The sequence below is a fragment of the Nerophis lumbriciformis genome, linkage group LG38, assembly GCF_033978685.3.
Source record: "Nerophis lumbriciformis linkage group LG38, RoL_Nlum_v2.1, whole genome shotgun sequence".
NCBI lineage: Eukaryota > Metazoa > Chordata > Actinopteri > Syngnathiformes > Syngnathidae > Nerophis > Nerophis lumbriciformis.
In genome coordinates, this window is record NC_084585.2 from 2,240,797 (window position 1) to 2,261,509 (window position 20,713).

Below are 20,713 nucleotides of genomic sequence, written 5' to 3' on the forward strand. Positions count from 1 at the left end.
TCCAGTTTATTAGCAGTTAACGAAGCCGATAACCGATATTTGGAGCCGATATTCATTTGCAGTAAAATTGAGCTAAACATGAATTGTTTTCGTGTTTTTTTTGCCTGGTGGTGCGGGCCCCTCTGGGACTCCACAACAAAGGGCGGCAGTTTTGTGACTTTGGCGCTGCTTTTTGGTGCTTTTGGATCGGCCGTGTTTGCACCAGGACGGAGTTGGCTCTCTTTGTTGCTTTGTTAGGTCTGTTCCTGTCCCTGGCCGTGATGCCCCCCACCCCAGAGACCCCTGCGGTGTTGAAATGGTGTTTTTGTTTTGTTTGCTCATTTTATGTTTTTTCGTTGTGTGTTACATTTGTAGCTGTATGTAGAAATGGCGCCGCTGGTCGCAGCAGCTCTGTACTCTTTAATGTCTTTAATGTCCTTTGTGTTTTTTATTGGTTTCTCTCTTGTTTTGTTTTTACCTTATTTCTGTGGACTTTTTGCATCTGCACTGCAACCACATAGCCATTTCCCCATTGTGGGATGAATAAAGTCTATCCTATCTTATCCTGGTATATAAACAGCTGGACATGGCTTAAAGTTTTTTGTCTTAACATTATTTTTTTAGGAAACGTCTGCATTTTCACAGTTTTCACTGCTGGACTCTAGAAAGAGGTTCCGCAGCCTCCGTAGCAGAACCTCCAGGTTCAGTAACAGCTTCTTCCCTCAGGCCATAAGACTCTTGAACGCATCATAATAATCCCCTAAATTCCCCCCAAAAATGGATTAACTGGCTGGAATATAAAAACATTATAACATACATCCATAAACGTGGATGCATATGCAAAAGTGCAATATACCGTGCTCCTAAGCCTTCTACACAAGGATACGGACCCCTCTGTGTACCAAGACGAGATAGACCTATTTATTAGGTGGTGTGACACTAACCATCTTATTTTAAATGTGACCAAGACACAGGAAATGGTTTTGGATCTGAGGAAAGTGACTGACCATGAGCCAGTGGTCATCAAAAATCAGGAAATCACCCAGGTATCCTCATATAAATATTTAGGGGTTCATATTGATAATCTTCTCTGCTGGAAGACACATATTGACAAACTGTGCAATAGACTGCAACAGAGGCTATATTTTTTGCGAAGATTAAGATTGTACGGCGTAAGCAGCCATATCATGATGATTTTCTACCGTGCCATTGTAGAGAGCATCATTAGATACGGGATCACCTCATGGTTTGGCAACCTAACCGTTAAGCTAAAAAGCAAACTGGCCGGCATGCATAAAACGGCAATGAAAATCGTAGGGAGGAAAGAATATGAGCCTATACAGAGCATCTATGAGCAGGCAGTTAGGAAAAAAGCTAAGAAAATTATTTCCAACTCACAACACCCACTCTTTCCTGAATATGGAACCCTGCCATCAGGGAGAAGACTCCGGGTCCCACTATGCAAATCTAACCGCCTTAAATTATCATTTGTTCCAGCCTCCATTAAGCTGACCAACAATGTGCAATAGAATTTTAATACATAGGTTAGCACTTTTTTAGCACATAGCACTTTAGCACATAGCACTTTAGAACTAAGCACTTTAGCACACAGCACTTTATCCATGAGCTCTAGTGCAATGCACATTGGTACTTTATCTTTATCTCCATACTGTAGATTTTATGCCTACATCAAAGTGCCACCTATGTCTATCAAGCTCCATGTTCTGATGTTTAAATGTTAGTTGTATGGTTGTGGTTGTGTCTGTGCTTGTGTTTTTGTTCTGTTGTTTTTGGGTATGTTAAGAAAGCAATGATGCACTGTGCCCAAGACAAATTTCCCCGCGGGGACAATAAAGTTGAACCTTGAACCTTGAACCTTGAATATATTTATCTGTACAGTAATCTATTTATTTATATCTGCACCTTATTGCTCTTTTATCCTGCACTACAAACAGCTAATGCAAAATTATTGATTATTGTTATTATGGCTCCAGACCTCTGTCTGCTGGGGTGGGGGTCACCACAGCCAGCCAGAGACAGGAACAGACCTAACAAAGCAACCAAGAGAGCCAACTCCGTCCCGGTGCAAACACGGCCAATCCAAAAGTCTATAAAAAAGCACCGCTAAAGTCACAAAACTGCCACCCTTTGTTGTGGAGTCCCAAAGGCAAATGAATATCGGCTCCAAATATCGGTTATCGGCTTCCTTAACTCCTAATAAACCTAAAATACCTACTCAGTGGCCTAGTGGTTAGAGTGTCCGCCCTGAGATGGGTAGGTTGTGAGTTCAAACCCCGGCCGAGTCATACCAAAGACTATAAAAATGGGAGCCATTACCTCCCTGCTTGGCACTCAGCATCAAGGCTTGGAATTGGGAGTTAAATCACCAAAAATGATTCCCGGGCACGGCCACCGCTGCTGCTCACTGCTCCCCTCACCTCCCAGGGGGTGATCAAGGGTGATGGGTCAAATGCAGAGAATAATTTCGCCATACCTAGTGTTTGTGTGTGACAATCATTGGTACTTTAACTTTTAACTTTAAAATTTCGTTCTTATCTGTACTGTAAAGTTCAAATTTGAATGACAATAAAAGGAAGTCTAAGTCTTTTATGCTGCGCTAATGTTCTAGCAAAAAACATCAGTGATTGATATCACCAACACCTTTATTACATGTGTCCGGGAGGCAGAGGTGGGTAGTAACGCGCTACATTTACTCCGTTACATCTACTTGAGTAACTTTTGGGATAAATTGTACTTCTAAGAGTAGTTTTAATGCAACATACTTTTACTTTTACTTAAGTATATTTATAGAGAAGGAACGCTACTTTTACTCCGCTACTTTTATCTACATTCAGCTCGCTACTCGCTACTAATTTTTATCGATCTGTTAATGCACGCTTTGTTTGTTTTGGTCTGTCAGACAGACCTTCATAGTGCCTGCCTTACTGGTGACGTTTCACTTCGTTCCACCAATCAGATGCAGTCACTGGTGACGTTTGACCAATCAAACAGAGCCAGGCGGTCACATGACCTGACTTAAACAAGTGTAAAAACTTATTGGGGTGTTACCATTTAGTGGTCAATTGTACGGAATATGTACTGTACTGTGCAATCTACTAATAAAAGTTCCAATTAATCAATCAAAAGTGTGAAGGAAAAAAGATACTTTTTTTATTTCAACCGTACATCCCGTCAAAAGCCTAAAGACTGACCGCACATGAGGACGTTCCTGTCTTCACAATAAAAGTGCTGCTCCGTCGCGCCTGCGCTTTCAACATAAGAGTCTCCGAAAGCCAGCGCAAACAAGCTAGCAAGCTACGGAGTTTGCCGCCAATATATTTCTTGTAAAGTGTATAAAAACGAATATGGAAGCTGGACAAAAAAGATGCCAAAAACCCACCACTTTCATGTGGTATTAGACAGAAAGGAGGAACTTTTTTTCTCCTCCATTTGAAAACGTGGACGTTATCATCACTACTGTCTGATTACAATCAATGCAAGTCATCAGAATCAGGTAATACACCAACTTATATTCTAGTCTTCATGAAAGAAAGGAATATATATGTTAAACATGCATGTATATTCATTAAAACACCTTTAACATATAAACAAAAACAGCAAAATAAATAAATATAAATGATATACTGTATATATCAATGTATGTATATATATATATATATATATATATATATATATATATATATATATATATATATATATATATATATATATATATATATATATATATATGATATGAGTGTGTATGTTACTCATCAGTTACTCAGTACTTGAGTAGTTTTTTCACAACATACTTTTTACTTAAGTAAATATTTGGGTGACTACTCCTTACTTTTACTTGAGTAATAAATCTCTAAAGTAACAGTACTCTTACTTGAGTACAATTTCTGGCTACTCTACCCACCTCTGCTTGTACTCAGGAGCAACTTATGTGTGAAATGATGAACACATTAGCGTAAAATATCAAATAATATTATTGATGTCATTCACGTAAGAGACTAGACGTATAAGATTTCATGGGATTTAGCGATTAGGAGTGACAGATTGTATAGCATGTTCTATATGTTATAGTTATTTGAATGACTCTTACCATAATATGTTACGTTAACATACCAGTTGGTTATTTATGCCTCATATAACGTACACTTATTCAGCCTGTTGTTCACTATTCTTGATTTATTTATTTCAAATGTCTATTCTTGCTGTTGGCTTTTATCAAATACATTCCCCCCAAAAATGCGACTTATACTCCAGTGCGACTTATATATGTTTTTTTCCTACTTTATTATGCATTTTCGGCCGGTGTGACTTATACTCCGAAAGATGCGGTATATATTGTATGTATTTATGTTGTAGTTGTAAAAAATATATACTGTATATATAATATCGGCAGGTACGTCAAAATGTCAAACAGATTATCGGCCGATCCATAATTTAAAACCCATTTTTACATTGCTGGTTGGTTTATCTGCCTTTTCTTCCTGTGTTACTCTTCTGTATGAACTGCACTGAAACTGAATCTGGGAGTGACGTTGTGCCAGCGGTAGTCTGACTTAGCAGGTTGAATGACGGCAGTATTAAAAGTGCTCTGTGACGCCAGCCCGTATCCTAGAACCTTGTGTTACGATGCAGGTCTTTGTGCTAAATCGTCAAGAGATATCGCCAATCTTTGTTTGTTATCGATGACTAGACTAAGATACTTCAGACATTTGCTTCATCTGTGATTAGACTTGAAAAAAAAAACAATTGTGTAGTGAATTGATGGTAGGTTTGTGTGACAATGTGGTGCAAGAAACAATGACAAGCTATGGATTGAGAGATATGCACCTATCTTATAATGAATAGCACCACAACCAAAGCATTCCTTGGGTTTAGTACCAACAAGATCCACATAAGCTAAGTTCTGAACTATTGGCACAAACCTGTTGTAACAAGAACTAAGCACCTGGGAATTCTACAACAGTCCTATTCAAGCCAGAGGCTGTGGGCCAAGTGCAGCCTGAAAGTCCATTGTTTTCACAATTACCAGTGATAACATTCGTGTACGCTGCATAGAAGATATAATATGACTAGATATCAGCATTACCAGTGATAACATTCGTGTACGCTGCATAGAAGATATAATATGACTAAATATCAGCATTACCAGTGATAACATTCACGTAAGGTGCATAGAAGATATAATATGACTAGATATCAGCATTGTGTTGAGAGAACAAATGACTCCTCAAAAAATGAGTCTGTGGGATATTTGTGCCTGTCTGACAATCTCTTACATTGTGTGTCAGATCCAGAATATGATATTCATTTAGCGATTGTATTCAAAATCCTCCAACTGATATTGTGTATTTTGTATTACTTTATTTATAATTGTTATGGTAATGCAGCTGAGATAGGCTCCAGCGACCCCCCCGCAACCCCGAAAGGGACAAGCGGTAGAAATTGGATGGATGGATGGATGACCTAAGGTTGAACGGTGGTATACCGGTTCGCCATATTTTTTTTTTACAGACATGATGGCGCGTCGTCGTCACGTGGTGACATTGCTGGTTTTACGAGCAGAGGAGCATGTTGGGCAGCGCACACACACCGAGTACTTACAAGCAGACACAGTGTGTAGACAGAAAGGGGAGAATGGACGCATTTTGGTGTAAAAAGTCAAGATAAAGATGAAGTTATAACACTGAAACACCCTCAGGAAGAGGTGCTTTAAGACATGGCTAGCTAGCTAGCAGCTAACATCCACCTGCAATCAGCAGTGTTTTAGCTACTTCTAAATGACTAATCCTTGTCTCCATGGTGACAAATAAAGTACGTTTCTTACAAGTATCATTATCACTGCAAGACGAGGAATAGCTAAACATGTCATACCAAAGACTATAAAAATGGGAGCCATTACCTCCCTGCTTGACACTCAGCATCAAGGGTTGGAATTGGGGGTTAAATCACCAAAATGATTCCCGAGCTCGGCCACAGCTGCTGCTCACTGCTCCCCTCATCTCCCAGGGGGTGGAACAAGGGGATGGATGGGTCATATGCAGAGGGTAATTTCACCATACCTAGTGTGTGTGTGACTATCAGTGGTACTTTAACTTTAACTACACACCCTAGGAGGATACAATAGCTCACCGGCGTCACAATGTAAACAAATGCCAAGGGTGAATCTACACCTGACATCCACTGTAATGATACTAACTACAATAATGTATCTAGTCGATATTACTTGATTACGTCAATATTTCTAGCATCACAAAATCTTTTTTCGTTTAAAAAAAATTCATATCATGTTTATAAACAAAGTCAAAACGTCCCTGGACACATGAGGACTTAAATTCTGACCAATGTATGATCCTGTAACTACTTGGTATCATGTGTGGTATCATCCAAAACTAATGTAAAGTATCAAAGAAGAGAAGTATAAGTGATTATTACATTTTAACAGAAGTGTAGATAGAACATGTTGAAACAGAAAATAAGCAGATACAACAGTAAATGAATAAATAGATTACCGTATTTTCCGCACTATTAGCCGCACATAAAAACCACAAATTTACTCAAAAGCTGACAGTGCGGCTTATAACCCGGTGCGCTTTATATATGGATTAATATTAAGATTCATTTTCATAAAGTTTCGGTCTCGCAACTACGGTAAACAGCCGCCATCTTTTTTCCCCGTAAAAGAGGAAGTGCTTCTTCTTCTACGGCAAGCAACCGCCAAGGTAAGCACCCGCCCCCATAGAACAGGAAGCGCTTCTTCTTCTACTGTAAGCAACCACCCGCCCCCGTAGAAGAAGAAGAAGGGCGCGGATATTACGTTTCATTTCCTTTGTGTGTTTACATCTCTAAAGACCACAAAATGGCTCCTACTAAGCGACAGGTTTCCGGTTCATGAAAAGACGCAATCTCTCCATCCGCACACGGACTACTATTTCACAGCAACTGCCTAAAGACTTTCAAGAAAAGCTGGCTACTTTCCGTGCATATTGTAAAAACAAGATAGCTGAAAAAAAGATCCGGCCAGAGAACATTATCAACATGGACGAGGTTCCACTGACTTTTGATATTCCTGTGAACCGCACTGTGGATACAACGGGAGCACGTACGGTGAATATTCGCACCACAGGGAATGAGAAGTCATCCTTCACTGTGGTTCTAGCTTGCCATGCTAATGGCCAGAAACTTCCACCCATGGTGATATTCAAAAGGAAGACCTTGCCAAAAGAGACCTTTCAAGCCGGCGTCATCATAAAAGCTAACTCGAAGGGATGGATGGATGAAGAAAAGATGAGCGAGTGGTTAAGGGAAGTTTACGCGAAGAGGCCGGGTGGCTTTTTTCACGCAGCTCCGTCCATGTTGATATACGACTCCATGCGCGCCCACATCACGCTGGTTTTTAATATATTATTAAAGTTTGACTGACCTATCTGACTGTTTTTTTGACATTCCCTTTAGCGCAGTTAGATGCGGCTTATAACACGGGGCGGCTTATAGGTGGACAAAGTTTTGAAATATGCCGTTCATTGAAGGCGCGGCTTATAACCCAGGGCGGCTTATGGTGCGGAAAATACGGTACTAATTTTTACAGCTTGTCCTTTATAACTTTGACAAAATAATATAATGGGGAATGACACAATTTGTTACTGCATACGTCAGCAGACTAATTAGGAGTCGTTGTTTGTTTACTTACTACTAAAAGACAAATTGTCTAGTATGTTCACTATTTTATATAAGGACTAAATGACAATAATAAACTTATGTTTCATGTACCCTAAGAATTTTTGTTCAAATAAAGCCAATAATGAAATTTTTTGTGGTGCCCTTTATTTAGAAAAGTATCGAAATACATTTTGGTACCGGTACCAACATATTGGTATCGAGACAACCCTAGTATGACCACATAAGGAGTTTGGTAAGAAAATTGTTTCTATATGCATATTGATAATAACAGTTGTTTGTTAGTTTAGATGGATAACATAGCCTGAGTGAGCTGCTCTTGTTGTTTAACTGTGAGGCCATGAATGTGTGCAGCAGGGCTCGCCTTCCCAGTAGCTCGCCGAGGGCTTCTAGAAATGTGACACGTTATTATGTGCGGTTATCTAAAACAAGCTTAGATGAGCCATTAAAAAAAACAGTTTTCTTGCGAACGTCACATCTCTAAACCACAGGTTGAACATGAGGCAACAATGGCGAGCGACACATGTGGCAAGAAATGAGCAAACAAGCCAAAATGTAACGCTGAAAGACATTCTCAAAACAAACCAGGGCTGCAAATGATTGATTAAATTGATTGATGTGATTACAAAAAAGCTTCAATTTACATTATGTTGCTTCGATTAATCGTTTAATGAGTGTATAAAGTAAAAACCGATGAAATTCAAGAATCATGGAGTGCCCGGAACCTAATATAGTTTCCGGACGGCCGTTTCAAATGAGTGCACATGAGAGCGGTGGTGTGTGGGTGCCATCATCCATGCTTTTTTTATTAATGCACACATTAAAAGTGCAATTCCAATGTTAATTATTTATTAGAAAAAGTCTTTCTCGGGCAAAAAAATTATTGTTTATTGCAACTATTTTCCCTAATATACGCATTTCAGTGTGCTTTATCTGATTACTAAATTATTCTAACAAACCAAGGATGTAAAGATATGAAAATTTATCATCAAGGTTATCATGACCAAAATTATAATTTGTTGAATGTGCTCTAAAAGTACTTAAACACACACTCAAATCTTTTGAGCAAGATATTAATGTTTTTAAAAACTAAAATAAATATGGCACACTGTTCAAAAACCCACAAATCTGCATGTTTTGTGTTTCTTATGCCTCACTGATTGTGTTTTGGTCTTAGTCTTTTATCTGCTTTAATGATTAAGCTTTTATTGTTTGAGATACTGGTTTGTACTGTAGCACTTCAAGTTTTATTTGAATGAAAATTGCTGCAGCCCGGAAACAATTTTATTATTTTTTTTAAGTAGTAATGTATTTCAAAGTAAGCCTACACTAAGGATGTGACAATTACCAATATGAATCATGAACTCCTGAGGATTAATACTGTTTCAATTTAAAATCTTTGTAAAATCGTAATTGATAATTGCACTTCAATTAAATTTAGGGACAGGCGATAGACTTAGACAAACTTTATTGATCCACAAGGGAAATTGTTCCACACAGTAGCTCAGTTACAAAGGATGGAAAGGGTAAGGATGGAAAGGATAATGCACACAAGGGCACAAAAAGAAGGCGAAAACAAAAAGGTACAGAGTAGACTAAAAATTTACCATAGTAGCAATATAAAATATAATATATATACATATATATATATATATATATATATATATATATATATATATATATATATACACACACACACACACAGGTAAAAGCCAGTAAATTAGAATATTTTGAAAAACTTGATTCATTTCAGTAATTGCATTCAAAAGGTGTAACTTGTACATTATATTTATTCATTGCACACAGACTGATGCATTCAAATGTTTATTTCATTTAATTTTGATGATTTGAAGTGGCAACAAATGAAAATCCAAAATTCCGTGTGTCACAAAATTAGAATATTACTTAAGGCTAATACAAAAAAGGGATTTTTAGAAATGTTGGCCAACTGAAAAGTATGAAAATGAAAAATATGAGCATGTACAATACTCAATACTTGGTTGGAGCTCCTTTTGCCTCAATTACTGCGTTAATGCGGCGTGGCATGGAGTCGATGAGTTTCTGGCACTGCTCAGGTGTTATGAGAGCCCAGGTTGCTCTGATAGTGGCCTTCAACTCTTCTGCGTTTTTGGGTCTGGCATTCTGCATCTTCCTTTTCAAATACCCCACAGATTTTCTATTGGGCTAACGTCAGGGGAGTTGGCGGGCCAATTTAGAACAGAAATACCATGGTCCGTAAACCAGGCACGGGTAGATTTTGCGCTGTGTGCAGGCGCCAAGTCCTGTTGGAACTTGAAATCTCCATCTCCATAGAGCAGGTCAGCAGCAGGAAGCATGAAGTGCTCTAAAACTTGCTGGTAGACGGCTGCGTTGACCCTGGATCTCAGGAAACAGAGTGGACCGACACCAGCAGATGACATGGCACCCCAAACCATCACTGATGGTGGAAACTTTACACTAGACTTCAGGCAACATGGATCCTGTGCCTCTCCTGTCTTCCTCCAGACTCTGGGACCTCGATTTCCAAAGGAAATGCAAAATTTGCATGGTTGGGTGATGGTTTGGGGTGCCATGTCATCTGCTGGTGTCGGTCCACTCTGTTTCCTGAGATCCAGGGTCAACGCAGCCGTCTACCAGCAAGTTTTAGAGCACTTCATGCTTCCTGCTGCTGACCTGCTCTATGGAGATGGAGATTTCAAGTTCCAACAGGACTTGGCGCCTGCACACAGCGCAAAATCTACCCGTGCCTGGTTTACGGACCATGGTATTTCTGTTCTAAATTGGCCCGCCAACTCCCCTGACCTTAGCCCCATAGAAAATCTGTGGGGTATTGTGAAAAGGAAGATGCAGAATGCCAGACCCAAAAACGCAGAAGAGTTGAAGGCCACTATCAGAGCAACCTGGGCTCTCATAACACCTGAGCAGTGCCAGAAACTCATCGACTCCATGCCACGCCGCATTAACGCAGTAATTGAGGCAAAAGGAGCTCCAACCAAGTATTGAGTATTGTACATGTTCATATTTTTCATTTTCATACTTTTCAGTTGGCCAACATTTCTAAAAATCCCTTTTTTGTATTAGCCTTAAGTAATATTCTAATTTTGTGACACACGGAATTTTGGATTTTCATTTGTTGCCACTTCAAATCATCAAAATTAAATGAAATAAACATTTGAATGCATCAGTCTGTGTGCAATGAATAAATATAATGTACAAGTTACACCTTTTGAATGCAATTACTGAAATAAATCAAGTTTTTCAAAATATTCTAATTTACTGGCTTTTACCTGTAGCTTCAATATAGTGGCAATTTGTTTTTCTACCCTATTGGTACGTTAAGAAGCCAGAACAATATTTGTCTTCTGTCAAGGAAAGAATATTGTGTGTTTATTATTCAAAAATAAATAAAAGATTTGTTGTACTTTTTGAGCACATTCAACAATACCATGATTATTGTAATTGTGATATGAAATGTTTATACAGTATTGTTACATCCCTAGCCTACACATGCACACAGCACTGTGTTGGGACAGTTCAAATGAAAAATAAAGCATTAACCTTTTTAAGTTTACAAGCTTAAGTTATGTTTTGCAGCGCCCGACAATTTTTCTTGGTTGTGGATGACGGCGCAAAATGGCTCATTTAATAATAAAGGTTGACGACGCCTGGGCTAGACAAATGATGAGCCTTAGCGGTCGCTAGTTTTAGTCCAATCCTGAAGTGTACTTTCACAAGTTTGTCTTTCATTTACACCGTTTTGTTTTTTGTTTTTATCTCAGAAGAACTTTGAAGCCCACTTTTCTCAAAGTTATCGCTGCCATAAAACATGAAAGAAAGAAAAAGAGAGAAGATGACAGCAACAACCACTCTGCATTATTTGTGTTGTCCCAACTTGAACACAATCTTGGTCTATCGGCTTTTCTTAAAAACAGTGAACGCTCCTCCGTACGGAGACACTACATCCTGTATATACAGTGGGGCAAAAATTTAGTATTTAGTCAGCCACCGATTGTGCAAGTTCTCCCACTTAAAATGATGACAGAGGTCTGTAATTTTCATCATAGGTACACTTCAACTGTGAGAGACAGAATGTGAAAAAAAAATCCAGGAATTCACATTGTAGGATTTTTAAAGAATTTATTTATAAATTATGGTGGAAAATAAGTATTTGGTCAATAACAAAAATTCAACTCAATACTTTGTTATTGCCAACAAAGGTTATATTACAGAGATCAAACGATTAATATAGGTCTTTACCAGGTTTGCACACACAGTAGCTGGTATTTTGGCCCATTCCTCCATGCAGATCTTCTCGAGAGCAGTGATGTTTTGGGGCTGTCGCCGAGCAACACGGACTTTCAACTCCCTTCACAGATTTTCTATGGGGTTGAGGTCTGGAGACTACAGGACTTTCAAATGCTTCTTACGGAGCCACTCCTTCGTTGCCCGGGCGGTGTGTTTGGGATCATTGTCATGCTGGAAGACCCAGCCACGTTTCATCTTCAAAGCTCTCACTGATGGAAGGAGGTTTTGGCTCAAAATCTCACGATACATGGCCCCATTCATTCTTTCCTTAACACGGATCAGTCGACCTGTCCCCTTAGCAGAAAAACAGCCCCAAAGCATGATGTTTCCACCCCCATGCTTCACAGTAGGTATGGTGTTCTTGGGATGCAACTCAGTATTCTTCTTCCTCCAAACACGACGAGTTGAGTTTATACCAAAAAGTTCTATTTTGGTTTCATCTGACCACATGACATTCTCCCAATCCTCTGCTGTATCATCCATGTGCTCTTTGGCAAACTTCAGACGGGCCTGGACATGCACTGGCTTAAGCAGGGCGACACGTCTGGCACTGCAGAATTTGATTCCCTGTCGGCGTAGTGTGTTACTGATGGTAACCTTTGTTACTTTGGTCCCAGCTCTCTGCAGGTCATTCACCAGGTCTCCCCGTGTGGTTCTGGGATTTTTGCTCACCGTTCTCATGATCATTTTGACCCCACGGGATGAGATCTTGCGTGGAGCCCCAGATCGAGGGAGATTATCAGTGGTCTTGTATGTCTTCCATTTTCTGATAATTGCTCCCACAGTTGATTTTTCACACCAAGCTGCTTGCCTATTGTAGATTCACTCTTCACAGTCTGGTGCAGGTCTACAATTCTTTTCCTGGTGTCCTTCGACAGCTCTTTGGTCTTGGCCATAGTGGAGTTTGGAGTCTGACTGTTTGAGGCTGTGGACATGTGTTTTTTATACAGATAACGAGTTCAAACAGGTCCCATTAATACAGGTAACAAGTGGAGAACAGAAGAGCTTCTTAAAGAAGAAGTTACAGGTCTGTGAGAGCCAGAGATCTTCCTTGTTTGAAGTGACCAAATACTTATTTTCCACCATAATTTACAAATAAATTCTTTAAAATTCCTACAATGTGAATTCCTGGATTTTTTTTCACATTCTGTCTCTCACAGTTGAAGTGTACCTATGATGAAAATTACAGACCTCTGTCATCATTTTAAGTGGGAGAACTTGCACAATCGGTGGCTGACTAAATACTTTTTTGCCCCACTGTAGTTATGGAGAAGTCCTCACTCTGTCTTTGCTGCAGGGACATTCCAGCAAACAGATACCTTAGCTACATGCACACAGAAACCAACACAAACTACTCTGGTGGCCTGTCAGTCACTTTAGTTATTTGACATGAACACACTTGACAAAGCGCATCCAACTAAAGGGTGCAATAAAAAAAAATGCAATCTAATGTGGTCTACAACAAAATATACCCAGGACTTGCCTTCTAGTAGCAATTTGACAGTTGTATCTTATTTATTGTATGTAGTCTTATTTAACATCAAGATTATAATAATTAAACAACTCATTATCAGCTATTAGCAAACAGCAAGTTCTTCCGTATCAGCAGTGTGTAGTCTTCTCCGTGAAGCCCAAGCACTCAAAGTTATCAACGACGTTTAAACGTCTTCCCACGTCATTTTGTCCTTATCTACCAAAGCCGCCGTGAGACAAGCAGCTGTGACTTATCTCTCAAATTGTGATGAGTGCATGTACAGTAACAGACAGGGAACACCTTGTGCGTTTTACAAACCCTGTTTCCATATGAGTTGGGAAATTGTGTTAAATATAAACGGAATACAATGATTTGCTAATCATTTTCAATCCATATTCAGTTAAATATGCAACAAAGACAACATATTTGATGTTCAAACTCATAAACATTTTTTTTTTTGCAAATAATCATTAACTTTAGAATTTGATGGCAGCAACACGTGACCAAGAAGTTGGGAAAGGTGGCAATAAATACTGATAAAGTTGAGGAATGCTCATCAAACACTTATTTGGAACATCCCACAGGTGTGCAGGCTAACTGGGAACAGGTTGGTGCCATGATTGGGTATAAAAACAGCTTCCCAAAAACTGCTCAGTCTTTCACAAGAAAGGATGGGGTGAGGTACACCCCTTTGTCCACAACTGCGTGAGCAAATAGTCAAACAGTTTAAGAACAACGTTTCTCAAAGTGCAATTGCAAGAAATTTTGGGATTTCAACATCTACGGTCCATAATATCATCAAAAGGTTCAGAGAATGTGGAGAAATCACTCCACGTAAGCGGCATGGCCGGAAACCAACATTGAATGACCGTGACCTTCCATCCCTCAGACGGCACTGTATCAAAAACCAACATCAATCTCTAAAGGATATCACCACATGGGCTCAGGAACACTTCAGAAAACCACTGTCACTAAATACAGTTGGTCGCTACATCTGTAAGTGCAAGTTAAAGCTCTACTATGCAAAGCCAAAGCCATTTATCAACAACACCCAGAAACGGCTTCTCTGGGCCCGAGATCATCTAAGATGGACTCATGCAAAGTGGAAAAGTGTTCTGTGGTCTGACGAGTCCACATTTCAAATTGTTTTTGGAAATATTCGACATCGTGTCATCCGGACCAAAGGGGAAGCGAACCATCCAGACTGTTATCGACGCAAAGTTCAAAAGCCAGCATGTGTGATGGTATGGGGGTGCATTAGTGCCCAAGGCATGGGTAACTTACACATATGTGAAGGCACTATTAATGCTGAAAGGTACATACAGGTTTTGGAACAACATATACTGCCATCTAAGCGCCGTCTTTTTCATGGACGCCCCTGCTTATTTTAGCAAGATAATGCCAAGCCACATTCAGCGTGGCTTCGTAAAAAAAGAGTGCGGGTACTTTCCTGGCCCGCCTGCAGTCCAGACCTGTCTCCCATCAAAAATGTGTGGCGCATTATGAAGCGTAAAATACGACAACGGAGACCCCGGACTGTTGAACAACTGAAGCTCTACATAAAACAACAATGGGAAAGAATTCCACTTTCAAAGCTTCAACAATTAGTTTCCTCAGTTTCCAATCGTTTATTGAGTGTTGTTAAAAGAAAAGGTGATGTAACACAGTGGTGAACATGCCCTTTCCCAACTACTTTGTCCCGTGTTGCAGCCATGAAATTCTAAGTTAATTATTATTTGCAAAAAAAAAAAGAAGGTTTATGAGTTTGAACATCAAATATCTTGTCTTTGTAGCATATTCAATTGAATATGGGTTGAAAATTATTTGCAAATCATTGTATTCCGTTTATATTTACATCTAACACAATTTCCCAACTCATATGGAAACAGGGTTTTTACTTTCTGAATACTGTACTTTGCATGTAGCAGGAAGAGTACATTTACAAAATACTGTTTTGGTATCCCCTTTTTGACTTGTGGATTGTAACTTTTCAGGATGGACTGGACCTTTAGCAAGAACATTCCCAATTGAATTAGGATTTTAAAAGCATTTGGATGAATATTTCGTACCTTAAAGTAGCCTCCTTCATACAGGGTGTTTGGGGGCCCAAATATGGCTACTTCCCAGTTGTAGAGATCAGACTCTTGCACAAGAGTTATGCGGAAGCCCTCCACCGGCTGCTCCTGCAGGGACTTCAACTCCATCATCAGGGCCTTCTGGGAACTAGGGGTTGCCTGGTGGGCCATGTCGATCCCACTTCTGACACCAAGAAAAATGACAAGAAACATTACTGACCAAATGGCACTTTTGGGATTCTCATACATGTCAAGATTATTGTTGATGTTGTCAAACAGTATGTGGAGAAGGAATGTATTCCTTAAACTTGACGCACTCCCCCCTTTTGTTTCTGAAAAAAAGTCACTTTCAGAAACATCCAAGAAAAAGGGCAGCTGATAGTCAAGCACAGCAAAAGCAGGAGCAGGGGCAGAGGACAGGTCATGTTTGAGGTCAATGAAAGCCTTTTCAGCCTCTGTGGACCACTGGAGGGCGGCATTAGGGTTGCGGACCCCATAGCGATATCGACTGACCCTTACAGCGATAGCGACCCCACATTTTATGCAAATTATTCGATATGGTGGCAGCCACAGAATATGCTTATACAGGTAAAAGCCAGTAAATTAGAATATTTTGAAAAACTTGATTTATTTCAGTAATTGCATTCAAAAGGTGTAACTTGTACATTATATTTATTCATTGCACACAGACTGATGCATTCAAATGTTTATTTCATTTAATTTTGATGATTTGAAGTGGCAACAAATGAAAATCCAAAATTCCGTGTGTCACAAAATTAGAATATTACTTAAGGCTAATACAAAAAAGGGATTTTTAGAAATGTTGGCCAACTGAAAAGTATGAAAATGAAAAATATGAGCATGTACAATACTCAATACTTGGTTGGAGCTCCTTTTGCCTCAATTACTGCGTTAATGCGACGTGGCATGGAGTCGATGAGTTTCTGGCACTGCTCAGGTGTTATGAGAGCCCAGGTTGCTCTGATAGTGGCCTTCAACTCTTCTGCGTTTTTGGGTCTGGCATTCTGCATCTTCCTTTTCACAATACCCCACAGATTTTCTATGGGGCTAAGGTCAGGGGAGTTGGCGGGCCAATTTAGAACAGAAATACCATGGTCCGTAAACCAGGCACGGGTAGATTTTGCGCTGTGTGCAGGCGCCAAGTCCTGTTGGACCTTGAAATCTCCATCTCCATAGAGCAGGTCAGCAGCAGGAAGCATGAAGTGCTCTAAAACTTGCTGGTAGACGGCTGCGTTGACCCTGGATCTCAGGAAACAGAGTGGACCGACACCAGCAGATGACATGGCACCCCAAACCATCACTGATGGTGGAAACTTTACACTAGACTTCAGGCAACGTGGATCCTGTGCCTCTCCTGTCTTCCTCCAGACTCTGGGACCTCGATTTCCAAAGGAAATGCAAAATTTGCTTTCGTCAGAAAACATGACTTTGGACCACTCAGCAGCAGTCCAGCTGGTGTCGGTCCACTCTGTTTCCTGAGATCCAGGGTCAACGCAGCCGTCTACCAGCAAGTTTTAGAGCACTTCATGCTTCCTGCTGCTGACCTGCTCTATGGAGATGGAGATTTCAAGTTCCAACAGGACTTGGCGCCTGCACACAGCGCAAAATCTACCCGTGCCTGGTTTACGGACCATGGTATTTCTGTTCTAAATTGGCCCGCCAACTCCCCTGACCTTAGCCCCATAGAAAATCTGTGGGGTATTGTGAAAAGGAAGATGCAGAATGCCAGACCCAAAAACGCAGAAGAGTTGAAGGCCACTATCAGAGCAACCTGGGCTCTCATAACACCTGAGCAGTGCTAGAAACTCATCGACTCCATGCCACGCCGCATTAACGCAGTAATTGAGGCAAAAGGAGCTCCAACCAAGTATTGAGTATTGGACATGCTCATATTTTTCATTTTCATACTTTTCAGTTGGCCAACATTTCTAAAAATCCCTTTTTTGTATTAGCCTTAATATTAGCCTTTTGGCGCGTTCTACCTCCCACATTTCCATCCTATTCAAAGCGTTCCATTTTCAAACTATTCCGCCTATTCAGGAATCGCGGGCTTTCCCTTGACAAATTCCAAAAATTCCCAGATTTCCCAGAATGATGCGGACTTGCGTCCGGATAGCCCTGTGTAAGTCGCCCGTGTTGAACGCTACTAGGGACAGATAGCCCTTAGACAAATTGTATTAGAATAAATAGGGAATAAATACTTCTGATTTTAAGTTTAGGCATCGTGTCCTCTTTAAACATCTTCTGACTACAGATTAAACAAATACGTCGACAGTATAAAATAAGCAAATAGATTAAATGACACAGCAATGTTGCTGTCGGTCCTTGTTACGTGTGAAGGCAGGAGACGTGAGATAGCGTTTAGTTTAGCCTACCACAGATGTCTCCACCTGCAAATGCTGCGGTCATGTTTGCTAACAGTCAATTAGAAGCAACGTCTCTTCTTCGCCGTAGTTCTTGTTGTTATTATTCTTCTCCAGATTTTGGCGCGTTCTACCTCCCACATTTCCATCCTACTCAAAGCGTTCCAACTTCAAACTGTTCCGCCTATTCAGGAATCGCGGGCTTTCCCTTGACAAATTCCAAAAATCCCCAGATTTCCCAGAATGATGCGGACTTGCGTCCGGATAGCCCTGTGTAAGTCGCCCGTGTTGAACGCTACTAGGGACAGATAGCGCTTAGACAAATTGTATTAGAATAAATAGGGAATAAATACTTCTGATTTTAAGTTTAGGCATCGTGTCCTCTTTAAACATCTTCTGGCTGCAGATTAAACAAATATGTTGACAGTATAAAATAAGCAAATAGATTAAATGACACAGCAATGTTGCTGTCGGTCCTTGTTACGTGTGAAGGCAGGAGGCGTGAGATAGCGTTTAGTTTAGCCTACCACAGATGTCTCCACCTGCAAATGCTGCGGTCATGTTTGCGAACAGTCAATTAGAAGCAACGTCTCTTCTTCGCCGTAGTTCTTGTTGTTATTATTCTTCTCCAGATTTTGGCGCGTTCTACCTCCCACATTTCCATCCTATTCAAAGCGTTCCATCTTCAAACTGTTCCGCCTATTCAGGAATCGCGGGCTTTCCCTTGACAAATTCCAAAAATTCCCAGATTTCCCAGAATGATGCGGACTTGCGTCCGATAGCCCTGTGTAAGTCGCCCGTGTTGAACGCTACTAGGGACAGATAGCGCTTAGACAAATTGTATTAGAATAAATAGGGAATAAATACTTCTGATTTTAAGTTTAGGCATCGTGTCCTCTTTAAACATCTTCTGGCTGCAGATTAAACGAATACGTCGACAGTATAAAATAAGCAAATAGATTAAATGACACAGCAATGTTGCTGTCGGTGTGAAGGCAGGAGACGTGAGATAGCGTTTAGTTTAGCCTACCACAGATGTCTCCACCTGCAAATGCTGCGGTCATGTTTGCTAACAGTCAATTAGAAGCAACGTCTCTTCTTCGCCGTAGTTCTTGTTGTTATTATTCTTCTCCAGATTTTGGCGCGTTCTACCTCCCACATTTCCATCCTATTCAAAGTGTTCCAACTTCAAACTGTTCCGCCTATTCAGGAATCGCGGGCTTTCCCTTGACAAATTCCAAAAATTCCCAGATTTCCCAGAATGATGCGGACTTGCGTCCGGATAGCCCTGTGTAAGTCGCCCGTGTTGAACGCTACTAGGGACAGATAGCGCTTAGACAAATTGTATTAGAATAAATGGGGAATAAATACTTCTGATTTTAAGTTTAGGCATCGTGTCCTCTTTAAACATCTTCTGGCTACAGATTAAACAAATACGTCGACAGTATAAAATAAGCAAATAGATTAAATGACACAGCAATGTTGCTGTCGGTCCTTGTTACGTGTGAAGGCAGGAGACGTGAGATAGCGTTTAGTTTAGCCTACCACAGATGTCTCCACCTGCAAATGCTGCGGTCATGTTTGCTATCAGTCAATTAGAAGCAACGTCTCTTCTTCGCCGTAGTTCTTGTTGTTATTATTCTTCTCCAGAATTTGGCGCGTTCTACCTCCCACATTTCCATCTTATTCAAAGCGTTCCAACTCCAAACTGCTTTCCCTTGACAAATTCCAAAAATTCCCAGATTTCCCAGAATGATGCGGACTTGCGTCCGGATAGCCCTGTGTAAGTCGCCCGTGTTGAACGCTACTAGGGACAGATAGCGCTTAGACAAATTGTATTAGAATAAATAGGGAATAAATACTTCTGATTTTAAGTTTAGGCATCGTGTCCTCTTTAAACATCTTCTGGCTGCAGATTAAACGAATACGTCGACAGTATAAAATAAGCAAATAGATTAAATGACACAGCAATGTTGCTGTCGGTCCTTGTTACGTGTGAAGGCAGGAGGCGTGAGATAGCGTTTAGTGTAGCCTACCACAGATGTCTCCACCTGCAAATGCTGCGGTCATGTTTGCTAACAGTCAATTAGAAGTAACGTCTCTTCTTCGCCGTAGTTCTTGTTGTTATTATTCTTCTCCAGATTTTGGCGCGTTCTACCTCCCACATTTCCATCCTATTCAAAGCGTTCCAACTTCAAACTGCTTTCCCTTGACAAATTCCAAAAATTCCCAGATTTCCCAGAATGATGCGGACTTGCGTCCGGATAGCCCTGTGTAAGTCGCCCGTGTTGAACGCTACTAGGGACAGATAGCGCTTAAACAAATTGTATTAGAATAAATACTTCTGATTTTAAGTTTAGGCATCGTGTCCTCTTTAAACATCTTCTGGCTACAGATTAAACAAATACGTCGACGGTATAAAATAAGCAAATAGATTAAATGACACAGCAATGTTGCTGTCGGTCCTTGTTACGTGTGAAGGCAGGAGACGTGAGATAGCGTTTAGTTTAGCCTACCACAGATGTCTCCACCTGCAAATGCTGCGGTCATGTTTGCTAACAGTCAATTAGAAGCAACGTCTCTTCTTCGCCGTAGTTGTTGTTGTTATTATTCTTCTCCAGATTTTGGCGCGTTCTACCTCCCACATTTCCATCCTACTCAAAGCGTTCCAACTTCAAACTGTTCCGCCTATTCAGGAATCGCGGGCTTTCCCTTGACAAATTCCAAAAATTCCCAGATTTCCCAGAATGATGCGGACTTGCGTCCGGATAGCCCTGTGTAAGTCGCCCGTGTTGAACGCTACT

General features: G+C 40.4%; 1 protein-coding gene across 1 annotated transcript in view; it reads right to left on the reverse strand.

The window, feature by feature from the left end:
- Nucleotides 1-20,713, reverse strand: part of ube2r2 (ubiquitin-conjugating enzyme E2R 2) — a 38,540-nt gene that overhangs the window by 15,528 nt on the left and 2,299 nt on the right. The window contains exon 2 of the mRNA XM_061932385.2: nt 15,520-15,709. Coding sequence (XP_061788369.1) covers nt 15,520-15,696 — 177 coding nt within the window. The 5' untranslated portion in view covers nt 15,697-15,709. The remainder of the gene's footprint in view (nt 1-15,519; nt 15,710-20,713) is intronic.